The following is a 27747-nucleotide window of genomic DNA, read 5'->3' as shown; positions in this document are numbered from 1 at the left end:
TAGTACAGACACGACATACTAACCACATCCTACCGTGTGTGTGGGAAATTCTCAAATTTAGCAAATATGCATCTGTGCAGTTCCTTAGTGACGCAGGAACAGAGTCTATACATCACTTTAACCTTGTTATTTTTCTAAATTCTGCTTATTATCAGTCTTAATAGCTCAGAATTCATTAACTCTTAATAATTCAGTAACATTAATTTTGACATCTTTCAGTCGAATGATATAATGTGATGCACAATTCTGCCATCTTAAGTAATGATAAATTCTCATAAAATATCCTTTAAGAATGTGATATGAATGAAAAAGGGCTATTTTAAAATTTGACTTCTGTTGTACATTGTATTAGTTTCCATATGTAAAAAAGATACTGTTAAAAATCAATATTAAAATAGCTTTTGTATATTTTTGTATATATATTTATATTTTTTTCCCGTCTTGCCCAGTCCTAGCTCTTAAAATTGAAATATGTCACTGCACAAATATAAATATTGGAAAACTGACATCATCCAGCGTCCAAATCCTGGTAAATTTATGCTTGTGGTAGCAACCTCTATTCTAAAAATGTAGCTGGCTGGTAAAATAGTAAAGTGGCGGTTTCATTTTAGGATGAACCCGACAGTGTGGCTGGTGGTTGGATTCCTTGCCATGATTTTTTCCCTATGAATTCATGTCTCTAGTATTATTCAATATTCGCATCTCGTTTCAACATGCAGATAAAATAGAAACCTGTCCCCAATAATGTGTCTGTGTCTAATAAAAGCCATGCCACTTTGGTCTCTGAAGCAAATTAGCAGCTGGGCTCCTATCAGAGGTTATGTGCTGTAATAAAAGGAGGAGAGGAGCTAAAGGCAGGAAGACGGGGCCTGTGAAACACCAAAAGAGAAAGGAAAAACTGGCAAGAACACACACACACACACGCTCGCTCGCGCGCACACACGCACGCACATAAATAGCCCTTGTGGTGAGGTAATGCGATCCAGTTTTTGATGTTGCCCGTTTCATAATGCTGCAGCCTTTGATGCTTGATAGGACTCTTGAAGGAAAATTCCACCCTAAAATGTGTTATCCCCATTTAAAAACAGGGACTGATGATTTGCATTGTGTTTCTGATGCTGTTCTGATATCCTAGGGTGTGATACATCCGTTCTGTTTTTCTAAAGCGATGCACATAGAGAGCAGTGGAGCTTAATGGCAGAACGGAGTGAGCTCTCTCTCCTCTGTGCTGGATTTCTCCCAGCATCTTTAAGACAGTGTTTAGACGGTGTTTCTGTTCACTGACTTGTTTTTTTCTCCCCATTTGACTAGCTGTGCTGAGAAAATCTTCCAGTAATGTTAGTGGATTGACTTTTTTGACTTGTTTGTCACAAAATAACAAAAATACAACATCAAACAGCACCAGAAACACAATGCAAATCAGCAATCCAAGGTGTTAAATAATTGATGTGATTTAATGTGTTTTCCTTAAAAGGGTTTTGGTGTGTTCCTCCATCTGCCGTACATTAGGAAAGTTTTGTCCCGTATTGCAGACGCAAACAGCCTCTACTCTCAGCTTCATCCTCTCTGTCAGACTCTTACACATGCTCTCACCCTCACTTCAACTCTTAATTCTGCCTCCTTTGTTTCTGTTTTCTCTCACTGGCTTCATCTCTCTCCTCGCTGCCAGTCTGCCCGGCAGCCTGAGAGCTGCAGGACTGAGCAGTAACCAGCCGTAAAGGAGCAGGGACAGGGAAGGCTGTGTTTCTTTCCCTATAAGTAGGGCAGGAGGTTATGGGGTTCGTTCCAAATAAAATGATTTTCAGATGTTCTGTTATGTAATTTTTGTCTGTGACGAAACCGCCGCTGGACAGGGAACACCCGGCTCCAGTGCTCTTGTTGTTTTTTTCTTCCCCCTTCCCCCTTCCCTCTTCCCTCTTCCTTCTTCCCGCTCTCTTCTTTCCTGAAAATCTCAGCTTGCTGAACTCTCCCTCAACCCCTCATCCCCAAATCCATCCCACCGTACAGTACAGCTTCATATTATCAGATGCAAACAGCTGCCAGCTGCCCTGTAGCTTTATGTTTCAACACTTGTACTCTTAATAGATGCTTCTCTCTCCCTCTCAACAGTTTACAATTAGACCACAGTGGGACTACTTTTCATTGGCAAGCTGTGGCATGACGAACGTGCCGCTGCAGCCTATAGATAGCCGCTCAACAAACAACCTTTGACCACGTAAAACAAAAACCGTGTTATGACTCGGGTGACCAGGACCCCCTTTATGCTACAGCATCAATATAACAACCAGGGGCTTTGTTATTTCATGTGAGCCTGACCTTTCTGACCCCTGGGAGTGCCGCAACATGCACTGCACTGTTTCTCTATTTTAAATCACTGAAGCAAGTCTGTTCACTGCTGATTTTTATGACCCAAAAGTCTTAAAAGTTAATGAGGAAGTGAAGTGTGAGGTGAAAACCCAACACCACTTATAATTTGAGTCATTTTGCATGCCTTCAGCAACTTTGCTCACATTGTAAAAATCTCCTGTCACATGTGTATCCTGTGTGTGGCCTGTAATGCATTTTGAATGCATTACAACAGGATGGAGCTTAAAAAATCATTCTTTTGCGAAACAAAACATCTTATTTCTCTCAGCTAGCTAGTTAGCAGCTTGTCGTTTGTCACTTCTCAAGAGAATAAAACTTGATTCCTTTTGGGAATTAGCAGGGGTGCAGTGTTCTTGCAGCCTGCCATTATGCCACTAGCAGTGCCGTAAGGAACGGAGCTTGTTCGATGGCTTCATCTGTGAACAATGTGAGTTGGATTACAAACTTCCTGCAGTGAGTTTACCTTTCAGTACAAACACAGACAGAGTGAGAAAGTGATTTAGGGTGGGCTAACTATACGCACTGTTTACGCTAGGAAAAAGGCAGGTTTTTTGCCCTTTTCTTTTGTGCAATTATCAAGCCTCTCTGCGTTGAGTGTCTTGGTCCAAATATCATTGACTGAATCCCTCGGGTCGTGTCATTTCGCTGTTCAGAACTGACAGTGGATCAACACTCCGAAATCCTGGCCCTGATGCCAATGTTGAGTCACAGCCAAAGGCAAACAGTGCTGGTAAATTCCACAGCCGGCCGGGGTGAGGGGCAGGGTGTGTGCGTGTGTGTGTGTGTGTGTGTGTGAGAGAGAGAGAGAGAGAGAGAGAGAGAGACCAGGAAGCAACAGAGGGGGAAAAACACCTTCTGTTTTCACTGGTGGAATGTTAATGGATGGTCTGACCTGTGGTAGACCAAAGCTTGGCCGGGCTGGTTTGTTGTCAGGTCAGGTTGTGTGGATCCGTGGACTCGCTCTTCATTCACTCCATAGATAGTGAGCTGGCTCGTGACCAAAGGATCGCGGGTTCAAACCTCAGGATCAGCTGGGAAAATGTGGTGTCAAAGTGCTGTTGAACACCGAACCCTCAGCCACTGCAGTGTCTTCCAGGTGGGAATGTGGAGGAAAAGCATCAAGTTTGCCCAGTTGACTATACCACGATATAAAGCAGTGGTTTCCCGGGAATGCGAGGAGTCTTTGAGGGGTTTCCAGGTGTCCTCAGCGAAATGAGTAATAGTTTAATTTTACTATCATTTAATTTACTAGAAGCTAGCATTATTTTTAAATCTCCCTACTTTGAAGCTACGTGTTTAAGTATGAAATCTACAATGTAATCCATAACACAAACCAAAATATCTTTTCATATCAGGGTCCCAAGGGCAAAAAAAAACTCCAATTGGGGTTTGTGGAATTGTAAATGTCAACTTGGGCATCCAAAGCCCCTCATATAAAGGATAAAAAAAAAAGGTGTGCAGAAGTGATGGGATGGCTCCTCTTTTGTTTTGGAGCAGTTGTGTAAATGCATGTCATTTTGGGCTCTGTTTTTTTTTTTTTTTTTGTGGATTTTGGAAAAACTAACAGTATTTTTGAAGAGCAATTGGAGGAGTTTCTGGAATCTGCAGGGATGTTGTGGGGAGGTTTTTTGGAATTTGTTTGGCTAATTGTTTTGGGCAGGTCGTGTCTGAAGGACGTACACTCTGTGCTGAGGGTCAGGACGCCCCACAGCGAGGCCAGGACACTACTGCTGTGTGTTTTGGCTGTGATCATTATCTTCTCAATTTCAGACACTTTTTCTATCTGTCTGACCGTGCTGAATTAATCTTCCCAGTAAAGCTCCCTGCATCAAAATCAAACAGTATGTGTAGGTGACATTTTCCAAGATCCACCCCTATTTCTGTCCTTGCAGGCCTCGGGTCTGCTCCAGGACATGATGACCCACTGCAAGCTGTGGGGGATTTTCCCATTCATTTACACATCCACAGGAAGTCTTTGACTCACTATTTCAGCTGGGACTGCTTACAATTACTATATCCTGTTTGCAGGAACAAAATAAAGTGTGTGTGTTTTTTTTTTCATTGACACATTTTTCAGTAAAGGAAATAAAGGCCCAGATAAGGATGTCCAAGGCTACACTGGAATGTGCCAGAAGCAGGAATTCTGTTTGCTGATTTTAACTTTGCTGCCAAGTGGCTGTGAGTAGAGTTTGCCAAGAGTTTTGAGAAGATTACATGGGGATTTGAGTGACACTTTTATCCTTAGCACCTCACAGCAACAGTACCTGTGGTCATTTCAAGCACTGGCGGCTCCAGCGTGATTCAGCCCTCTAACTTTATTAGAGTTACTGCAACTTTTTTCTCATTCAGAGGTACCAGCCCTCATAAAAATAAAGGCTATTGGCTAATTTGGATGGGGTGTTGGTAAATTAGAGGTCAACCAGTTAAAAGTTGATCATTAGACTACCGGTTCCTTAACTCTGTAGTCCATAGCTACTAATCCAGGTACACTAAAGTCATGGGAAATGGCATAGCTGCACTTCCACACACACTGTGGCTAGAAAGTCCTAAAATAATAAAAACACCTCTGCTGCTTTAGTCCCTGTGCCACAGTGATGATGACAGTTATCAAACAGCACAGACCAGGCCAGTAATCAAATGTTATTTATGTTATCGTTAGGCTGTATAAATTGTTGGACTCAAATAGCCTTATTAATTCCCACGGGAATCAGGCTCCTATGTTTTCTGTTTTGCAGAAAACAGAATTGCTGAATCTGAGTTGTGGGAAAAAAATGAATTGGAACATAAACACAGCATAACATGGAATCAATAGGTTTGCGAGATATTGAAACAAACATATAGGGAAGATGTGTTTGGGATGCTATTTGTGTACAGTCTGGTGTATGTGTGTGTTTATGTGAGTATGTGAGTGGCAGAGACCAACTGAAGACAAACAACCACATCTTAATCCCGGTGTGTGTTGTCAGCTCTGTGTCTCCTGCCCAGACTGTGAATCATAACAGCAGATGGACTTTAACCGGGCGCTCATAACACATCGTTATTGCAGATACCAGCCGGTGTTTGTTCAAGGTGTTGTCTGCTTCTCTGCTATGACAGTCGTGTGTGTGTGTGTGTGTGTGTGTGTCACCTGTACAATAGCCATGATGTCACGCTGCAAGCCAATGTGCCAAGCTCTCAAGTTTAGTGTTTGTACTCGGGCCTTTGTTTTATTTATAGTCGGGCTCCTTCCCGCATGGCGAGTGTGTGGTGGAATGCAGTCTATGGAAGCAATGCATCAGCCCCGTTACAAGCCTCATAAAATAATGATTTTATTTTATCCCAAGGAAATGGGACCTAAAGTGTGTGTGTGCGTGTGTGTGTGTGCATGTGTGTGTGTTTGCATCCACTTCAGGATGTGTGTGCCTCAGAGTAACCTTACCCAATGGCTGCACAGGTGATACCAAGCTGAATATAGCCCCCTGATGGCCAGCTGGCCTTACTATTTAAAACAGAGAGGAGGAGGGGAGGAGGAGGGAGGGGGAGGGAGGGGGGTTGGGCAGAGGCCGGCGCCCACCATCAGCATTCTGTGGGAGCCACAGGGTGGGTGGGGGGGGGCATGGGGGCGTGGGGGGTTGCAAGGGAATCTGAGGCAAGCAGGTCTTGACCAGGATTAGGATGTGTCTCACTAATATCACTTTTACACCGTGCATGTGGATTTTACATGGGAATACCTGCTTAAAAAAAAAAAAAAAAAAAAAAAAAGTGTGTGACATTGTTTACATAAACGGATGTCCCAGATGCACATTTCACTTCCAGGTTAACTGCTGTCACAATCTTGTAACGCCAATAAACAAACGCAGCATTTTCTCCAAAGTTCCACCTCCGCAATAATCAGAATCAGAATCAGAATACTTTATTGATCCCCATGGGGAAATTACTTTTTGTTACAATAACAACTCCCACTCAAAGTGTAAAGTAAAAAGAGCAAATAGTCAAGAAAAATAAAGAAAGGAATATAAATATAAATATAAATATATATAGAATAAAAAGAAAGAAAAAATATATGTACAAGTGCAAACATGGACAGGAGTTATTGCACTATAGGTTATTGCACATAAGTCAAGAAGGCGGTGATTTATCGGTGATTTATCACTTTACAAAAAGGCAAGGCTCCAAAAATCAAACCTGCAAAGGGACTGTTTGAGTGAAGGTTGACTTGACAGGCATGTGTGCAATAAATATGTCATTTAATGGTTCAGTTGATCTAAACAATCCTTTTTTTTTTTTTTTTTTTTCAAGCTCAGTTATTGTAGCTTACACTGAAGTCACTGGTCTGTCCAAAATGTTGAGCATGTCCTGTATCACTGTGCAGGTTACCCTTTTACGATAATGGCCCAGGATTGTTGGGTTCATATCACAGGAATAAATGGATTGTAAAAGAAGTGTATCGCTAAGGGCTTTGACTCTCAAGTCGCGCCAGTTCAGCAGAAGTTTCTTTTCCTCATAATATTCATATCGTCCCTGAGAATTTGTAATTATGTTACCAAATGGGACACTTTTCTCATGTATCAATCAATCCCTCCCAAAAAGTCAATGGGTGTGATTCATCGCGCTATCAGATGTACCGCGGCATCCTTGACAAAGGTCAGCCATGTGGGATGAGGTCATCGTTGATAGCACTCGCCGCCGTTTTCAATCGTCCAATAAAAAACTGCTCACGGATTCACTGAGTCATCATCTCCGAGAGCAGGGCTTTTGTTGTTTATTGACAGATTTGTCATGTCGGTGTGGGTCGGAAGCCTGTCTCAGAAGTTTGTGAGTATGTGTTTGTGTGTGTGTGTGTGTGTGTGTGTGTGTGTGTGTGTGTGTGTGTGTGTGTGTGTGTGTGCGCATTTGCTGGAGGGGTATGCATGTGGCAGCCCTGCTTAGATTGTAACAGTGAATGAATGGCAACAGCTGAGCAGGAGAACTTTATCGCCAGTGCTGCCTGCCTGGTTGCGTGTGTGTGTGTGTGTGTGTGTGTGTGTGTGTGTGTGTGTGTGTGTGTGTGTGTGAGTGAGACGGGAGGAGCTGCAACCAGAGCAGCCTCACTCTCTCTCTTCTCTCTCTCTCTCTCTCTCTCTCTCTCTCTCTCTCTCTCTCTCTCCACTGTGCTCAGAGCTGTCCTCTCTTCCTCTGCCACTGGCCTCTTTTCAGTTTCCTCCCTCTGCTCTCTTGTTCTTTTTCATCCTGCAATTCGCCCTGTGGATTTTCTCCTTCGTCTCTCTGGGAAACCTTCGCAGAGCAGAGCTGTCGTGACTAGCCGGCTGCCACTGCAAGGGAAGGAGAGAACAGGAGGAAGGAGAGAGTGAGAGAGAGAGAGAGAGAGAGAAGCAGGAGACAGAACAATCGATTACTGTGAAACAGAGGAGAGAGGCATCGGGAGAGGAAAGGTGGTCGCGCTGTTTTTCCAACTCGCTTTGGTTCGGAAAGAGATTTTGTTTGACTTGTATGAAGCACGAGAGTCTTCTGGAAAAGCAGCTGATTCACGTCTTCCCCTTGGCAAGAGAGGACGGCTAATTGAGGGGACATTTTTAACACGTCAAAACCTTTCTACTGAAGAGCTGCCAAAGCATTTTCAAGTAACATCCAGGACTTTGGACAGAGGACTGCTTTTGAATGGAACGAGAAGTTCAATGTTGACAGGATAATTTCTCTCCGATCTGACCGATAATGCTGGACACCAACCACTGCCTGTCCTTCGAGCCCTCCCCCCTGGGCTCTCCTCCAATAGGAGAAGACATGGAGAAGCCAGGCCTGAGGACGGATCACGACAAGCACATCTATCACAGCCTGAAAGAAGGTGGGAGATCCAGATCTGCACACACTCCGCAGAGACGCAGGAAATCTGATCTGATTGGTGTTTGTGGGCGTCAGGATTCAGCTTCATATCTTCACTTTATAGGTCCATATAAATAGTTTACGGGGCTTTCCTAAAGATAAGTGATTGGATTTATTGGCCTGTGGTTTCTGCAGATATCTTAAGTCAAAAGTGTCTTTTTCCTTGTACCAGGGACCTTTTTAAGAGCCCTGGCAGAGGAAGTATAGGAGAGGTACAGCTTTTAATGATTTATCCTGTGGTCAGCTAATAGTATATTCCATATTGCTTTCGATGTTTATGATGAAACTGGAGCAAATACTGATGTGTAAAAGCAAAAGCTACAAGAGTTTTTTTTTCCTGCCTGACCAAATGGCTTGGGAGATTGTTAATAATTTGATTTGTTGCCTTAGTAAGAGGTTATCCTTACTATCATCTCCCTTTGTCGTAAAGCTGATAAAATCTCATTTTGCAAAATGGAAGCTGCCCCCTACCTCTTCTAAAAGGTATTTGCAGTAGTTTCATATATGCAGAGGTAGTCTAGCATCATCAAATGTAATGAAAGTGTGCCATTTCCTACCACATACATTTTACGGTAGATACAGGTTTCAGGTTTCATTTGTACAACTGCTGGAAAAAGAGAGTAAAAAAAAAAAAAAAAAGTATCTGCTGATGAGACAAAAAAATGAGTGGCTTGCAAAAAACATCGACACCAAGAAGGCAAAAGTCAAGATCACCAACAGTGACACAAAACAGCTGTAAAACAACACAAGGAGGGTGAGTTCAACAGCAGAATGAGCTTCAGTTCATACAGACGTCACAAGCAGCCACTAGCGAGGAATGCACAGGTCAGAGTTGTAATGCACAAACCGCAAATGAGACAAAATGTTCCCGCTACCCAGAACGATCAGGGAAGTTGGAGACGGAAAAGAAATGAGAAACAAGAGCCAGGAGAGAGAGACCCAAATAAAAACAAAACTAAACAAACAGCTGACACATCATACGAGCGCTGTTGCTGCAGCTGTCACTTCTATGAGTGAAGGACATGCTGGAGAATTTATCAACATGTCTTAAGTCTAAATCTGTGGCTTTTACTTTTCTCACCATCCAAAGCGGCGTGCCGTGCAACCCTGCTGACCCAGAGGATTTGAAGTCATGCGTCCACTAATGGCTGTGAAAACACTGATGTGTGGTGTGTTGTCTTGAGGAAACAAAGTTCTTAAAGGAGACATTTCACTGTGGCAGAGAAGGCGCAGGTTAGGGTGGGAACTTAGGGAACAGTTCACCCAAAATACTAAAAAAAAAAAAAAATTCTCACTTACTCCTTATGCAACATATCCAACCAGATAGTATATGTGTGATTTGGCGAGGTTTGCAGTAGGGCGGGGCAATATTGACAAAATCAAATATCACCGTATCTTCCACCAAATACCTAAATATCGATATTGTGACAATTTTGTAGGGATGATTGTTGGTGATATTTACACCAAAACAGTACCCCTTCACTCCAATACAAAGGGTTGGACGGGTATTGTTTTGTGAATCTCAAACGGTCAAAAAGTTACATGAAAAACTCTGAAAAACAGCCCACGGGGGCAAAGAGTTTCTTGGGAACCATTTACTGTCCAAGAACACTGGCAAACCATATTGATCTGTCTTGAATTTGTACTCGCTGGGGGCGGATATATACAGTTTTTTCTGAAGAACACCAGTTCTTCAGCAAACTCTTAATCCCTGAGGTCTCATTGTTTTTGGAAAGAACTGTTGACTTTTGTGCTTTTTATCAGACTGGACACCTCACCAAATCACATAGAAATGACCCAGATGGACGGGAAAATATTTTACATGAACTGTTCCTTTAACGTAATTGGTATTCCCTCCAACGTTTCTTGCTGTCATCCTGCCTCACCTCACAGCGCAGCAGTGCTAAAGCAGCGGGATTGATTCCAAGGAGCGAATTGGCCTTAACCCCGCATTGTTGATGCCCTCTGGTCTCTTTTCCACCGTCGCCGATGTGTGAGACATGCGCCGCATCTGTCTCTCTGTCCAGCGTTCGCAATCAGATCAATCTGTCATGCGAATGATGAGCTCATGTGAGAGTCCATTAACAGGCCTTGCAAATAGAACATTTCCAACGGCCCTGCCAAAGCGCCTGCTCCGCTCTGTCTGCGAGGCTCGCTGCGTTCGGGGGTTCGTTAGCCAGGGTGCGTCGCATTGTGGTCGCATTACAAGGGCTCGCATGTGTTCACCGGCAGTGTTTCTCTCTTCATCTGCCCACATCCCTCAGCCGGATTGTGTGTATGTGTGTGTGTGTGTGTGTGCATGAAGCAATGCGCCTCCATGTGTGTGTGTGGCTGCGGTTGTAGCTGTGCCAGGCGTTTGGGGGTCTTTGGGGACAGTGACGGCACTCAGACATGTTTAATCAGACCTAATGACACACGAGCACAGCCAGATTAGCCCAGTTGGCCATGGAGACCTTGGCTCTTCCTCCCTGCCCTCCTCCTCCTCCTCCTCATTCCCTCCTCTCTGCAGCGTCTATCTTGCTCGGAGGCCTGTTTTTCTGCACATTTTGCTTTTTCAGATCTGGAGATGTGTGTAGGAAAGTGTATGGTGATTTATAGGTGCTGAATAAGTCAGGAATTTGCACAAAAAAAAAATGAAAGGTGCTTTTTTTACTTCACATATCGCCTAGCCACACCTTTTCTTCATCTTCTTCATCAGAACAGCTCTTAGGATAAAAAAAAAGGAAAAAAATGTAAAAAAAATAAAAAATAAATAAATAAATAAAAACTTGTTTCAGGGACCGAGCATAAATGTGTTGAAACAAGGCAGATCAGCTTACTGGGATCAAGACAGTGAGCCTTAATTCAGGAAAATTCAGGTGGGATTATCTCACCTCACCGGGAGATTTTTTAACCTTTTTTGAGGAAAAACAAGATTTTAACACCAGAGATAAGACTAAATGACTAGTTGACATGGATTTTTTTTTTTTTTTTTTTTTTTTTTAGCAGTGTAGTGATTATAAAGGCCGTTCTGTAATCAAAAGGTTCACAGGTTCAATTCCCACAACAGTTTTTCCTCACACAAGGCATCCTTTACAAAGCCAACAACCCCCCTTCCCACCACCACCTTTTCACTCATTATGGATCACACTTTTTCAGCCAAAAGCCTAAAATATATAACCGTCTCTGCTGTCTTCCTGTCTCTCTCCCTCTCTGTTCCTTCGCTCTGTGACTCTGGAAGGCTGCGCACAGGCCAGTTTTGGCAGTGGCCTAATATCCCAATAAAACTGTCCTGCCTTTCTATCCTTGCCCTAAATTAACCGAAATGGCCTTCAAACCTGAATTAAGCTCAGAGTTAGACCTGGGCTCTAAAAGAGGAAGACCTCGTTGTTTTTAATACCCGGGCTGTCTCATGATTCTAACACCGCTGCAGTTTTCAACACTGATTTTATCAGCATTGCTGTCGGAATGAGACGTGTAAATGTACCAGCGATATGATGTCTTCCTTCTGCATGTCGTCTTTGCTCCAGTAAGAATCTGTGTTTAATGCACTGCAACAAATGTCCATCTCTGCAAGTCATTTAGTCTCATATTGAGTCTTAAAATGGAAACAATGGAAAAAATCTCTTCATTTCTAATGCAAATAAATAATTTTCTCATTGTCATTTCTTGATGGCAGTGAGCTGCTATGCCGTGTTCTGCTTTGTTTCATGATATTTGTTTCAGAACAAATCCTGACACAGTGCATTAGAAACAATTGGGATTATCTCATCCCAGTGGCAGATTTTTAACTTGTTTGAAGGAAAAACAATATTTTAACCCTGAAGGTGAGACTAACTGACCTGTTTTTTTTTTTGTTTGTTTGTTTGTTTTTTGTTTTTTTTGCAGTGTGATGGCTCACACTGGTACAGCAATGAGGTAGAAAATGTCTCTTACTTGGACACAAGTGAGGAAATTACAATTGACTAAATGCTGAATTTCAGTGGGCTTGTTTTTCTACTCTGTTTAACACCTTTACGGTAATCAGTCATCATTCGGAGGTCATAATGTATGCTTTACTAAATTCTGTATCGATTCTAATTCGTGTAAAAGTCTACCGAAACTGGGGACGTGGTGATAGTGGCTGTTGAATTTAGGGGTTTACAAGCCGCTGGACTGAAAACATCACGAGCCGCCAGTTTCTTTTCTCCCAGAGACGAAGAATGAAACAAGAATGAGGAGAAGAGAGAGTAAAGCACAGGACATAAAATGTGAAGTTACTTGTAAAAAGCGGGAGAGAAATAATTCAGTGTCCCTCCTCCTGGGGGAGTGTGTTTGTGTGTGTGTGTGTGTGTGTGTGTGTGAAAGAAGAGGAGGGAGGGGGGATGCGAGGCTTGGATAGAGGGAAAGTGTAAGATTCTCTTTCCCAGAATAAACCGCTTCCCTGGAAGTGCCAAGTGGCATGGCATCTTATCCTGCACTCTGCTTTGGCATTGAGTGTGTGTGTGTGTGTGTGTGTGTGTGTGTGTGTGTGTGTGTGTCCAGGCTACACGTGAGCGCCCTAAGTGTTTGCCTGTGTGTGTGGCGCAGGCGGAGAGATTAATCTTTTCACTCCTTCAGTTTTTGCCCGTGAGCGTGGCTGGAGCGTATGTGTGAACGTGCCTGCGTCTGTGTTTGGGCCCGAGTGTTTGCGAGAGCGAGCTGACATGTTATTGCTTTCAGCGGAGAGCCTCAACAGACAGACTAATCTCCCAAGATGCAGTGCACACAAAGGTCAGTATAGCTGAGGGGCGCCAGCAGGGATTCAGAGCCAGCGAGTGGACGGACTCAGACGTTTTTCAGTGTCAGTGTCTGCTCCTTGTGTTTTTTGTCCTGGGAGAGAGAGAGAGAGCTAACACAGAGGCAGCTAAGCACGACAGCTAGCCGGTCAGCTAGCTTGAAAGTGCCAGTGATGTCATACTGTTAGTGGGAAGGAACAGGTGCTGCTGGGCCTTAAAAAAGCAGACTCGACCCCTTAGATAGCCCAGGAGAAACACTGCACTGCACATAATCTTCATCTTAAGTCATTAAGTGTCATATTCAGTGTTAAAATCTTGTTTTTATGTCAAACAAGGTTAAAAATCTGCTAGTGACATAATCCCTCTTGTCTCCGAAGCTAATCATTTTTCTTTTTTCCAGAAAAAAATCCTGCAACAAGACACATTGCATTGGAAACAAATGGGATTTTCTCATCCCACTGGGAGATTTTTTTTTTTACTTGCTTTGAAGAAAAACAAGATTTTGTGGTTGAATATGAGACTAAATGACTTGGTAAGATGGGGATTTTATTGCAGTACGGGAGGGGGGCTTCACTGGACACACACACACACACACACACACACACACACACATACCTTCAGCAGAGACAGCTGGCACACACAAACAAATACGAGCCCCAGTATTGAGACAGCAGAAAAAAAGTAAAGTGTCTTATCACCCCCTGAGCAAAAAAAAAAAAAAATTTGACATAACACGCACTTGGTTTCCTTCCATGATTTTGTTAAATTCTGTGAAACCCCAGATGAACCTCTGCAAGTGTGTTGCTGCGTCAAGTTTTAAATGGAAACAGAAGAAGTTGCCAAGAAGCACAGTGGAAGTATATTGCACTCTCAGTTACACGCTGACCTTAGACAAACCACCGCACCACAAGCAAGTGAGTGAATTAACAGCGCAGGAGTGAGGTGCGAGGTTTCTGACTCAGTTTGTAGCTGGTTAGTTGTTCCGTATGGTTGACTCGAAGGTCAGGCCCACTTCCCCAAACTGTGTTGCAATGAAACTCATACTGCAACAAAGCCTGTTGCACAATGATGAAATATGTAGCTCTCATAATTCACTGTTGAATAACTGAAATGATAACCAAGTGTTCAATTAGGAACTGACTAATATTGTCATGCAATAACAAATTAATGCTAAACTGTAATTAATCAGACCAAAGCTCGATGAAGATTCAAATATATAAACACTGCAAAAAATCTCCCTCTCAACAAGTTAATTAGTCTCATATTCAGTGGTTTTTGTTTTTTTTGTTTTTTTTTTCAAACAATGTGAAAACCGGCCAGCAGGGTGAAATAATCCCACTTGTTTCCAGTGTTTTCACTTGTTTTCTCGGAAGAAATATGAATGTATTGAGATAAGGCAGATCAGCCCGCTAGGATCAAGAAAACAGCACTTGAGTCAAGAAAATTCTGGGGAAAAACGCAGGTTTGCGCTGGAAACAAGTGGTCTTATCTCATCCCAAGGGCAGATTTTTCACATTGTTTGAAAAAAAAAAAAAAAACTAAATAACTTGTTAAGAAATGTTTTTGCAGTGGTCATATATTTGAATCATCTCTTCCCATGAAATAGTCTTCAGCGAGCTTTGGTCTGATTAATTACAACTGAGCATTCATTTGTTATTGTATTATTAGTCTGTTTCTAATTAAAATGTGGTTATCATTTCAGTTATTTAAGGCTGAAATATGAGGCCAGGGGAAAAAGGTATTTAGTGTTCAGCTGGGGGCTCAAGTGAGCAGATTCGGTTTTGTCCTGTGACTCAGGTTCATCACAGCAGACTAAACACAGCTTACCTACAGTTTAGGGAACATGGGCCTGCAGGCTGCACCTTGTGTCCTGCTCTGTGTTCCTTAAACCATCTCTCCCACCACCCTCCCTCTTATGTAACGAGAGCTTCCTGTTTTGTAATGACAGAACAGCGGGTCCACATGCAATAGGTGTTTTGTTTTTTTCTCATTCACTCTCAAGTCAAGGCTGTTTTTTTTCTCTCATTCTTCATTCTTATTCTCCCTTTGTCTCGTTTTCTGTCTGTTCTCTCACCTTCCTCTGCCCTGCCTGCTCTGAAACACTCAAGTCTTTGATGAGTATTTATGTTAACACACACACACACACACACACACAGACATGCACACACAGACATGGCACACAGAACTGAAAAACTTTAGAAACAGGAAGTCTGTACTATGCCATTCACGCCCTCCTTGTGCCCTCCTCCTGCTATGTTGCTAAAAAAAAAAAAAAAAAAGAACGAAAGAAGGGGGAAATGAGAGAATGAATTGAGAGGGAGAGAGAGAGCAGGTCCTCTTCATGTCAGTCCAAATCCGCCCATGTTCCCGTGTGTGTTTATTTACAATAGCATGGCGGATGGACTGCTGACCAGTTGGACAATAAGATACCAGGAGAGACAACAGGGGAGGCTTTACGTGCTCTGAGCTGCGCCGCTGTTGTTTTGCTCTTCACCGGCTGCCACTGACTCTCGTCTGCTTTCTCTCTCTCTCTCTCTCCTCTCCCCCCCTCATCTCCTCCGTCTCCATGCAGTCCTCCAGCTCAAACTCCAGCAGAGACGAACCCGAGAGGAACTGGTCAGCCAAGGGATCATGCCACGTAAGTCTCCGCTTCGACCTCGACAGCCAGAAATGTTCGGGAACTACTTTCTCTGTGCAACACGCTCTGCAAACTGCCAGAATGCATGCTAACATCGTTGGTGTACGTAGTGCTAGGCAACACGGACAAAATCAAATATCTTGGACCAAAATACCTTGATATTCCTATAGTAGGAGTGACTTTTAGGGCATTCATAAGATATTTACACAGTTATTAGTAATGTGGATATGATAACCAAGCAGGTAGAGGCAAATAATAACAAAACAGCTAGTGTAATAAGTTTAGAAAATTGCTTTCCTTAACTGTAATGCAGCCTTTCAAAACCAGGAAAATACAACACTTGTGCTAGAGTGATGATATTACGACATCCCAGATGATATCTAGGTTTGTGTGTGTGTGTGATAGCACATCTTTGTTGTCGGAAAACGACTTTATCTGCACAGTGTCAGCTTTTCAGAATCAAAGAAAAACTGACTCATTTCTAGCTTTACCATTGTGCATTTTTCAGTGTATCTCAATCATTTCGAGCCCACTGTTGTAGAGCTTTCTGACAACAGGAGATGAGCGGGTAAATCCTCAAATGGAGTTGACTCACGAAAATCTTCAAAGGGTTTTCACCTGACATTGACGACTGGCATTTCATCATTAAGTTTACATTGAAACCGCAGCCAGAAGTGCACGGTTTTTCCTCTAATTCCACACACTTTCAATAAAAATCTCCAGTTGACCCCGAGTCATCTCATTTGAAGATAATCTTGATGCAGACAGTGTGACAATTCAGTACTATGAAATGAAAAGCCAGCTAATATCCATGCAGCGTTTGTGTTCATATGAGATGAGGTCAGACTATTAACCCTTCCCTGGTGCGGCAGCTGCACTCCAGGACCTGGCCCAGATGGGCTGAGGCGTTACATAATGCTAACGCTGAGTTACGTCTGTACCGTCTGCACCGTCTGCACCTATGGATTGACACGCTAACTAGGCCATCTGCTATAACCCATTTGACTAGCTACATCTGCTGCACAGGATATCTGGTACAGTCTGCCTGTCTGGGTTTAAACCTCCACAGGGAGTTTTGTAACGATCGAGTGTTAACTTGTGCGGTGCGTCTTTTTGCAGAATGTGTCAGCCCTTTTCTGCATGTGTTATCTGCTTGCACAAAGACTCCGCTGTCCTGTCTGCTTCTGTGTGTGGCGACATGTTCTCCTCACACCGCTCTGTGTTATCAAAAAGGGCAGCTTCCCCTTCTACTGAATCCACTTCCTGTTTCAGAGTTCCGCTCATGTCAAGAGACGAGAGGACACATTTCTTGTCTATCTCTGAGTGTTGGGTTGAGTTTAAGAAAGAACCGTGCTCGCCTAATTCGGTGCAAGGACAGAACAAGGAAGTTGTTGTCTTTTCAAAAGAGGGCCAGCCCTGAAGGTTCAGCTTCATTTTAATAAACCCTCAAAAATCACCAGATGATTTCACTTCTTCATCACAGCCAAGCAGACTGCGGAAGTGAACAGGATCTCCAGATGATGGTTGGCTGGTAGAGCAGGCAAACTGGCTGGTGGTTATTTTTCAGTCTTGGATGAAACATTTGGCCTCTCAGTAAACTAGAGGGAAAAGCCAAAATAGTGGAAAGCTCATCAGTCAACAGCCGCATGTTCAACAAGGCTTATTGATATGTTTTTTTTTTTTTTCCTTTGCATGAGTTTCATAACATGAATAATAACATGACATAGCTTATTTAGATTTTGTTTGAGTTTCCCAGTCCCGAAAGTTATTAGGCATTTAATACGCCCTGTTAAAGTTTCATTATTAAACTGTCATCATGACGAAATATGAAAGTAGACCAATTCTGCTCAATCCGAGCACAAAGTCAGAAACAAAACAAAAAGATCTTGACATTCCTTTTTGACCTTTCTCTTAAGACGAATTGATTGACCATTCATTGTTTTGACATCAGGAAACCTCTTCATTCTTAAACCTATCCACAGAACAGCCTGTTTTAATTAAAAACCTTTCTTGTGAGTGACTAGTTGACTAATCGTTTGGACAACCCACAGTCACCATGACCTAGCTTGGTCACTGGAATAAATGAGTGGATTTGGCATGAAAGAGTGACCTGAGCATTCAGACCAAGACATGATTGTACTAGGCATGCTGTAGTGAGAGGCTTTAAAACCACTCTGAAGAAATCAGCAACTCACCGCTGAAATTTGCCCCTAAACTTTCTTCTTCTGTTTTTAAATCCTGATGTGAATAGTCATTGATTGGATTCCTTCCACTTTTACTCCCTCTCCACCAACAAGAACCTTGTGTTAGTTTGGGGCTGGTACTGGTGCCAGTTCAAGATTGGTTCAAGCTGCAAACCCTCTAAGAACCAGTTTGCATTTCCACGGACTAAAGCTGGCTAGATAGACACGTCGTTACATCCGCTTTCCCAGCGACGTGCAGCGAGCATGACGTGAGGAAAAAATTGTAAAAAGTGTAAGAGGTTGATATGATCTTTTAACAAGCAGGGTTTAAATTGGCTCGTTACATAGCCTAACACTTCATGACTGTTTTGATGTGACATATTGGGTTTTTTATTGACACTGTGCAGTATTCAGCCGGATCTCGACTCGGATCTGATCGATAATCCTACCCTCACACGTAAACAGTTCTATGTTGTTGACCAGCAAAGAGTCAGTGCCGCTGTGGAACCAGTTTTCTTGGCAAAGAGCCACTTCTTTGGCTGTTCAAACACGAAGAACTGGTTCAAGAGTAGGCACCGAACCAGCCCTCAAACTCGCTTGATGGAAAAGGGGTATTTGATGTTCCGTCTTTCCTCATCCATTGTTTTGTGTTTACAACATATTTTCTGACAGGAGAAATCAGACCTGCAGTGGGAGTTCCCGTAAACTCTGTGCGTCGTGTCAAAAAATAGAACAGGCCCATCTGTCAAAACCAGGTCAAACCGAGCGTCAGTGTCAGGACGCGAGTAGTGTTAACAGATTTGCTATTTAATTTAAGAAAGATCAAATTTACTGCTTGACGCCCTGTCTCAACACAGTAATCGTGGTTTTGGAGAGGCAGAGACTCTTAGAGAGATAAAGACAAAAGAGGTAGTCAGCAGGGCTGCACAATTAATCAAAATCATATTAAAATTGCAATATGGATAAGCCCAACATCCAAATCGCAGCAGCTGCAAATTTTGATAAAAGATAAATGTGACAGTATACCTGCAAGTCACATTCTCCAGATGTAAAAAAAACATGATGTTTTGTTGGGTTTTTTTCAGTTAAAATGACAGAATGCAGAAATTATTACTCCCATTAAAATCAATATTATTGGCGCAATCACAATATCATATCCTGCAGCCCTAGAAGACTAACAGTATGACACAGGGTTTTACACAGTCCCCCAAAGTAAAGCAAAGCTTGTCCAGCTGTTTAGCCCCCTGATGGACTGTAAATAGGCAATGATAATGCACAGATAAATAGAAAATACATCTATCTGTTGCTGCTTCTACTGTTGCTGGCCTGATGTGAAGGTAACTCATTTTCACATGGAGTCACACAGTCCAGCAACTCAACAGGAAGCCTTGTGTGACGTGGCAGCTGGCTGGTAAATCTGACTCTAACCAGTAAACATTTACGTTTGAGCCCTGCCACAATTTGCAGAGATAATTGGGTAACATGTTGTGTAGGAAAAGGCCTGATCAGGTCTGATCAGTCTTAGTTTGGAGGCAGTGGTTTGTGGGACACCGCACTAATGCCAGAGGCATTAAAAGGTCCAATGCCAGAGGCATTAAAAGGCTTAATGCAGCCAATCATCTGTGATAGGAGTTGTGCATTTGCTAACCCTTCTCGTCCTTAACACCCAAGCCAGTTTTATTTGTGGGTCTTTAATCACACAAAGGACTGTACCCATACTTCTGCAGGGTTTCGGCTACATGTAATTGATCGTGGCGCACTGCCACAGCAAAATAAAAGCCGCCACGCCTTCGGAATGATGATTTTTTTTTTTTTTTTTCAGTATATTGTATGAATGGATATATATACACATATATACAGCCTGTATTTGCGCACATATACTTACTATAATCAGAGTTTGAATTGATAATTTAAATATCATGAAATGTTACACTACACTGCCATTAACTTTATTTTGAAAAATGAACACCGGAGTCATCACCCGCCTGTTTGATTCTACTGCTGCGCGCACGCAGAGGGAGAGAAGAGGGCAAGAGAAAGCTACTTAGGCAAGCCTGTGAAAACGACCCAAATGTTATCGTTAATGTGAACATTGTAGGGCCCTATAATTTCCGCGATCATGGAATCTATTTTTAACGCGGAATATCACGGAATTTGACATAAATTGAATGAAATGCTGTTTTTGTGTGGAATATCAACGTATGTCTGGGGAAAATTGCATGGAGGGAAGCAAATCTAGGTGGCGCAACCCCTCCAGTCGTTTTACCTGCACCTGCACCACCAAGAAAAAAATTACAACAACTGCACCGGCACCTTACGAGTCCAAAAGGCAAAGATAATTTCCAGACTACAGCAGCGCACTGACATAGATTGTGTAACAATGTGAAGAGTTGCCACTCTGCTCTATTTTCCCTGGCTAACAGCAGCACACTGGCTTAGCTTGTCTATTCAGAGAAGCGGTATCACTTCGGCTTATTTTTCAATCTATGTTATCACAGGCAGACTTACTGCTCATTCATTGGTAGTTGAATTGTTAGGTCTGTTTGATAAGTAATTTACATTTTTAAAACAAATAATAATTTAACCTCCATTGAAATTCAGCTTAAGGATTCAGCCTAAGGAAATTCTACTGGGGACAGCAGCTCTTTAAGGCAGGTGACTCACAACTGGTCAATATCAGAGGAACTTTGGGATTGATTAAGGTCTTTAAATGAAAACTGAATCGACAAAAAAAAAAATCACTGAAATGAGCAAAGAAAATGAAACGTCTGCAGATCATTAAGCTCCATCCATCATCGGCATGAATGACCGATGACTTGATATCCAACATTTAATAAACGCCCAATATCAACCCAGAATATCAGCAAACTGACGCATTGGTCTAATGTTAATTTCATACGGAAGAAGTATTTTAATGACGGTGTGCAAAATCCAACAATGATGTTTTATCTGTCATGACAGAAGCAGCTTTGTTTGTATATTTGTCTCTCAGGCTGTTTTTGTACTCTGACCCTTTGGTTACATCATGTCATTAGTATGTAGGTCTTTGTAAGTCTGGGGTTGTGACCTGAGGCATGCAGCACCCCCCCCCCTCCACTCCCTAAAGTCTTCCTTGGCACATATGTAGACAACGCCCCGTTGTAACCAGAGCGTCTTCTCTTAAACACTGCCTGAGGGGATTTCGTCAGCTCTTAATCAATCACAACAGCCCTGTCTTACATCACCGTAACGGCCACTTTGTTCTCCCAACATCCTCCCTGAACACACTGAACATCTTTTCTTTTGTGTCTCTTCAGCTTTGCTTAATTTTATCCCTTAGGAGACATCTTAGTACTACTACATGGTTCTGCTGAGAGTGATTGTTGGGTTGGGTGACTTCTTGGTCTTCTAGTATTTGTAGACTAAACTGAAAAATACAAGGCACCCCAAAAAGTCATTTAAAGAGCCTTTATTCTAATTGGCAACTGTACCCCATGCATTTTGACCCCATGAACTTCATTTATACCCTTTAAGCCCTATTTTGTGAATACATTGTCAACCTGATTGGCCCACCACAGCACCACCTCCAGGCCAACAAGGCCCTGAAGTTCTTGCTCAATGTCTCGAACACTGCTGGCTCAAATTTGATGAGCCTTTGGTGAATGATGTGTTTTTACGATGATATCCAGTATCCACAAAGCTAATCTGGTTGGCCCACCACAGCACCACCAACAGGCCAAAAAATTCCTAAGCTTCAAGCAGGTTTGGGACACCAAACTTCACATGAACAAAAAAAGACACCCAGGGCACCTTGTGCCAACTGTGAGACATCATGGTCACTGCGGACTTTTTCAACTGGAAACAATTAGACAGATAAAGAAAAACCAACATGGCTCTCTCTTTGGTCTTTGGGCTTTCTTTCTGTCACTCCCAATGTAACTACATCTGTTTTTTGGGGGCCATTTCTTCTCAGCCTAGAGATTTGCCATCCTATTCTTTATTTATTTATTTATTATTATTTTTTTTTTGATGGGTGGACATGAGGGATGTAAGCTACTCTCAGGCTTAGCTGGTCCACGCCCACAGGTACATTAAGGACGGTCATGGCTGAGTGCAGTGATGGATGTAGATTTTCCTTCTGCAAGGCAGTCTATCCATCAGCCCATCCTCTCCTCTCTTGTCTCTCCTCTTTTTAAAGATCCCAACCAGACTGCTGGTCATCGACAATTGATATTCCTCAGACTCCCAGCCAGAGCCCATCTATCTGACTTAGGCAGACAGACAGCCGGCTGGAGAGTCTGGGCCATCTTCTATCGACAGATCTGAAAGGAAAAGCACTTCAGACATAGTCATACACACACAAATCTAGCCTCTTTTTATGTCTGTATTTGAACTTTGAATACTGCATGTATAGCTATTAACGGGGTTATTGTGCTGGTTTAAACTGTCAAAGTCTGACAGTCCTTTATACAGTTACATACCCACTGTCATGCAACTTGTAGTATTTTTTGTTGCTGTGCAGGGTAATCTTTAGAATGATAGCGCCTAGTTGAGTATCAGATTTGCCAGTCTTCACAGTACAGCCACATAAATGCTGACTGAAACATTCAAATGGAGCCGAGAAATGAAGGTGTAGAAAAAAGTCTGCAAGTTTTGAAACTGAAAATATAGTATTAGTTCTTCCGTCTCACATGTTTTGTCTGACACTCCTATTATGACTAAGACTGGCATCGGAAAACCGGATTACTAGGTCAAGATAGACGACAGTACTCAGTGTTTTCTCTGCGGGAATCGAGTCGGCGTCCACTGCAGGCGAACCGGGTCTTATTCCTGCACATGCAGCATGATGCAGCAGCCTGTAAACCTGCTGCCGAGCCATCATCATCAGAGTGTGTGCTTCAGAATAGTTCCCCTGACCTTCTCCTCCTGCAGCCACTTCTGCTTTGAGTCTGTGTTCTTTCACAGCTGTATCTGTTCTCACATTGTCACTCGCCCAAAGGAGCGTTAAGACTTCCATTAGAGTCTGCGTGAGCTGAATTCACCTCCTTTTTGTGTTTTTTTTTTTTTTATGTTCTTTCTTTCCCCTGCATCCCTCGCTCGGTGCAGCACTGAAGAGCCCGGCGGCCTTTCACGAACAGAGGAAGAGTCTGGAGAGAGCCAGGGTGAGTGTCTACAATTGCAGAGGGTTTCTTTATTTCTCAGTGGATTTGCATTGTGTTTGTGTAAAAATAAACCCATCTGACCAGCATTGGGAGCCACGGACATGTAAATTTATGTAGGGTGGTTTTAAATTAATAATCCACAATACTCTCTAATGATGAAAATAATGAATCAGCCTATAGCCAGTTCATGGAAGCCTTTACATTTGCTGCTCTAAACACCCGGTGTCGAGTACAGTAGGTCTTTCCTGGTGCACAGGAAGCAATGCATTTTATGTTTTCTGATTCATCAACAGCAACTTCTTTTCTGTATAAATAGAAGGAGAACTGGGTAGTTAGCATGAGCAGAGATAGCCACTGTGGCTGAAACAGATAGAGAAAAGAGAAACTCAAACTTCACCATCAGAAAATCCAAGGAGAAAGACATCACTGTCCCGCCCACCCCATTTGATTGACAGGTGACATTCCAGAAATGCAGTGCAGGAACACCACAGCGATGAGAATGTAGCATCAAAAATGGAGACAAAATAAAGAAAAACAACATAGGTGTTCCAGATTATAACTTAATTCTAAATGTTGGTTATGGCCGAGGAAGAGTATGGTGTTACTGAAATGTCACTCCAGTGTCACTCCTATTTTCCTTATTTCTTCTGTTGCTCCTTCCCCCTCTTTGCACTCTCTCTTGCTCTCCCTTTCTCATGTGCATTCTTTCTTCATCTTTCCTATGGTCCTTTTCTTCCATCCTCTATCCTCCATCATCCCTCCATCTCTCCTCTCCTCTCCTCGTAGACTGAGGACTATCTGAAGAGGAAGATCCGGAGTCGTCCAGAGCGCTCGGAGCTGGTCAGGATGCACATCCTGGAGGGTGAGTCTCCACAGAGCACAGACACCACGGAAATAATGGGAGTTACTGTTAGAGAAGCTTGAAATCAAAAGCTTAGAATGAAAGTTTTCTGTTTTCCGAGACAGATAAAACTGATTTTACACCATGATACTACACTTTCATGGGAGTAGGTTTGTGAATAGAAGTTATTATGCTTCTCACTGTTGATATTTTCTTGTGATTTGTTTTACATGTAATTATTTTTAATTGCACCGCACTACTGCAACTTATGTGTAAAAGAATGGTAATTTTCCACAAGCGCCACTTGAAGGCTCTATACAGTGGGCATGATGCTGTGATGAGAGCTTATCTTTAAACACATGAGCCATCTACATCAAGTCTTGTTATTTTTTTAATCGTATTAAATGTTGCTGTTTCCATGTTCTTCAAGGATATCTACAGGACTTTCAACATGTGGAAATCATTCAAACTTAAGCTCTTAAAACTGTTCACATGACTTGAATTCATTTTTTCGAGGTTTTATTTTGCATGGCGGCAGGACAGGACAGGGTCATTCACACAACATGCAAACCTGTGTTGTCTTTGTCATCAAATCTGCTTCGCTAAATACAGTTTGGCCTCTTGTCCTCTAATCAAGTACGTGGTGTCCTTATTCTTAGTCTCAAAACTTCTATTAATGTGTCAGTCAGGAATAGGCTAATTTGCCAACTTTGTTTCTTTTGGATTTAAAATCTTCATTCCAGTTCCAGGTAGCATTGAAAAGTTCTGTCTGAAACTGGCAGGTACTCTGACTTCATGGGAATATTTGAACTCATAAAGTGATTTATTACATCGTGCATGTGCAATGCACCGACGTGGTTGTATTAATTTTGACAGACATCTAAATAAACCATCCTGTGTGCGTGTGTGTGTGTGTGTGTGTGCCACAGAGACGTCGGCAGAGCCATCCCTGCAGGCCAAGCAGCTGCAGCTGAAGCGAGCCCGGCTGGCCGACGACCTCAACGACAAAATCTCCCACCGACCGGGTCCCATCGAGCTGGTGCACAAAAACATCCTGCCTTTCAGCTGCTCCCTGCAGCACTCACTGTTGGGTAGGGACACACACACACACACACACACATACATTCACCCTAACACAAAGCATGCACCCAGAGATAATCGTTAAGGATTAAATGGCATATGTGTGAGTAAGGATTGCTTGTGTGTGCATGCAGTCTTCATACAGAGGCAAGCACACAAACACTCCAAAAACAGCACAAGCATATATGATTACAACATTCAAACAAGCATGCACTTGTTGCTGCAGAGATGTCCACACACACACACGCACACACACACACACGCACACACGCATGCACACATACCCAACATTCAGCAATACACATGTCCACACTTGTAGAATTGACATTGTGCAAACCACACCCACACACCTGCATGCACACTGACGACCAAACAGCCAGGTATCTGGACATGTAACAGGGTCAACATGAAAACACATTCACACACACACACTCACATACACACTCATGATTCTCAGTGGCTACAAGTTGCATCACAGCCTAACTAAAGAACCACAGAAGTTTTTACCCGTGACTCTCCCAGCAGTGTCACAACGTCTCTGTTTGGACACACGCCTGTTTTGAAATACTGTGTGACACACCGTGTTGTATAACTTCTGTAAGATCAGTTGCCATTTACCAATCTGCTGTTTCATTGTGTTGCACACGGTGAAGCTTCTTTGGTCTGCTGTCTACCAAATTTTACTACAGGACTCAAAAGATTTTTTAGGATAGTAGGAGAGTAGAGTGGATGAACACTGAACCTTGATATTCACACCTCCTCTTAGATTCTCCAAAGGGAGCCGGAGGAGAGAGCTCCTCATTGGACGAAGACAGCAGTGATGCGCTGTCACCGGACCAGCTGACCAATCACGACTCTCCGCTGGGTGCCGCTCCTCAGCTGTCTCCCTCTGACATGCTCACCCAGAACGGGAGCATTTCCCCCACACAGGTACCGGCACAGGAAATCAGACTGATTACCATTCATGGCAAATTCAGTTGTGGTTTTTACCCACGTTGCATCACATGAACTTGAAATAGTTAACAATGGGGTTGGGCGGCCTAATGGTTAGAGTGGTAAGCTTAGAAGTGGAGGATCACTGGTTTCAAGGCCAGCTGGGAAACTCCCCTCCCTCTACACCTATTACTGAGGTGCCGTTGAGCAAGACACCCTCCCCTTTAGGTGCTCAGTGGCTAATCACTCCCAGCCATGAGTAACTGAATGATCATGAAGCTCGTTTGGACAGCAGAGCTTTCATAGGAGAAATAAAAGGATAAAGGGAGAAGTAGGTGAAATAAATAGTACAAACTAATCGTGTGTGATGAAGTTGCTGGTCAATGTAAACATGATTTCACAGCTAACTCGTGTGATTATTTTCTCAGTTCCTCACCCAGCCGCCTCCTCCACCTCCACCCCCTCCTCCCTCCCAGATGAACAGTTCAGACTCCCCCCCGCCTCAGAAACTGACCAATGGGATGGCGACTGGAGCGAACTCCCGCCCGGCCACAGGACAGGCTAAGGTGAGAAGCGTCTGTTGTTTTCCTCTGTTTGACCTAAACTGAGGGGTTTCCCACAAAAAAAGGATTACAGAGTTTGCCAGATAACTGTGGAAAAGATTAGATTTGAATCTACAAAAGAAAACTTGAATGTGAAGCTGATATTATTACTGTATTAATATCAATACATGTTTATTATCAGCCCATGTATCATCATTAGGTTTAGGAATATGATTCAGTCATCCATGCTGATGATTAAATTAAATAAATCGAATTTCAGAAGATATTAAAGTTATCTAACCAAGTCTGCATTTTCAAAATATCCCCCTGGCCATCATGAAGTATTGACCTGCTGCAAGTAAAAATCCAAGTATCACTAAATCTCTACTTGTATTAGAAGCTAGAGCTGGCAGACTTTTTCCTCTCTCCCCCCATTTCTATCCATTTTTATTTACTTACCTGCTCAGCTCTGTTTTCCTCTCTCTGTCAGCAGTCTCAGGCCAAGGCGAGCTCAGAGCGTCCGCCCCAGAGGCCCAAGAAGCCCAAGGACAACAAACCCAAGGTCAGCAGCCTGTTTCCTTCTCCTTTCATTTTAACTGGCAGTGACACCGCATTTACTGCTCTGGCTGGGTGTTAACAGAGAAATTGAATCTGGAGGGTTGTGAGCACATTGCATCATGATGGCAGCCTATCAGGTTTCGCCCTAAACTCGCAGGGAAATATTGCAAAAGGGGATGCCACTTAGCAGCTATATGGATAATACTTAACGATAAATCCATCCTAAAACCCTTAATCATGGTGCTGCACCTTGCATTTCCAGGCATCTGTTGTTTTTTGATGATGCATTTTTCTTATTATTGGAGATTTCCAGCAGCCGCATTGCAGAAGTTGCAGAAATTGCAGAAATGTTTTAGCAATCTGAAACATGAACAGTTTTGGTGTCAGTCCCTCACAATCAAAGAGCACAAGCCTCTTTGTAGAGCTGCCATTTTGCACCAGTGATCAACAGTCACACAACGAGAAAGAGACCAATTCCTCCACCACAGGAGCAGCTGATAGACCAGAATGCATTGCAGTTGTAAGACAGGTTGCATTCTGAATAAAGGGCGCAACCGACAGTTAATCCACTAAAGAGACTCGCTCTCTTGCTGTTTTATGGTTTCACCCTCACTATTGCTCTTTCCACCTACACACAATGAATGCAGCGAGTAGAAGTAGACAAAGAGTTTGAAGGGAAGTAAGTACCAGGGTGTCTACAGGTCCCTAAAATGTCTTAAATTCAACTTTTCAAATATCAGGCTTTAAAAGTTATCAAAAGGCTTAAATTTCATTAAAATCTGTCTTAAACAGCATTATATTTAACCCTCTGAAACTGGTACACGCCTTGGGTACATCACATAAATGAATTACAACACCGAAGAGGGATT

General features: G+C 42.9%; 1 protein-coding gene across 6 annotated transcripts in view; it reads left to right on the top strand.

Moving 5' to 3' along the window:
• Positions 1-27747, top strand: part of mrtfab (myocardin related transcription factor Ab) — a 53009-nt gene that overhangs the window by 17372 nt on the left and 7890 nt on the right. For 3 of the 6 annotated variants that reach the window (XM_030077616.1, XM_030077618.1, XM_030077617.1), the window contains 7 exons: positions 15535-15600; positions 22869-22924; positions 23711-23786; positions 24695-24856; positions 25612-25775; positions 26207-26344; positions 26811-26882. In XM_030077616.1, the coding sequence (XP_029933476.1) occupies positions 15535-15600; positions 22869-22924; positions 23711-23786; positions 24695-24856; positions 25612-25775; positions 26207-26344; positions 26811-26882 (734 nt within the window). Of the gene's footprint in view, positions 1-7668; positions 8189-15534; positions 15601-22868; positions 22925-23710; positions 23787-24694; positions 24857-25611; positions 25776-26206; positions 26345-26810; positions 26883-27747 lie in introns of those variants that run through there. The other 3 variants (XM_030077614.1, XM_030077615.1, XM_030077619.1) reach the window with 3 other exon arrangements.

The sequence above is a fragment of the Myripristis murdjan genome, chromosome 19 (genome assembly GCF_902150065.1).
Source record: "Myripristis murdjan chromosome 19, fMyrMur1.1, whole genome shotgun sequence".
Taxonomy (NCBI): domain Eukaryota; kingdom Metazoa; phylum Chordata; class Actinopteri; order Holocentriformes; family Holocentridae; genus Myripristis; species Myripristis murdjan.
This window is presented reverse-complemented; position numbering and strand designations above follow the sequence as displayed.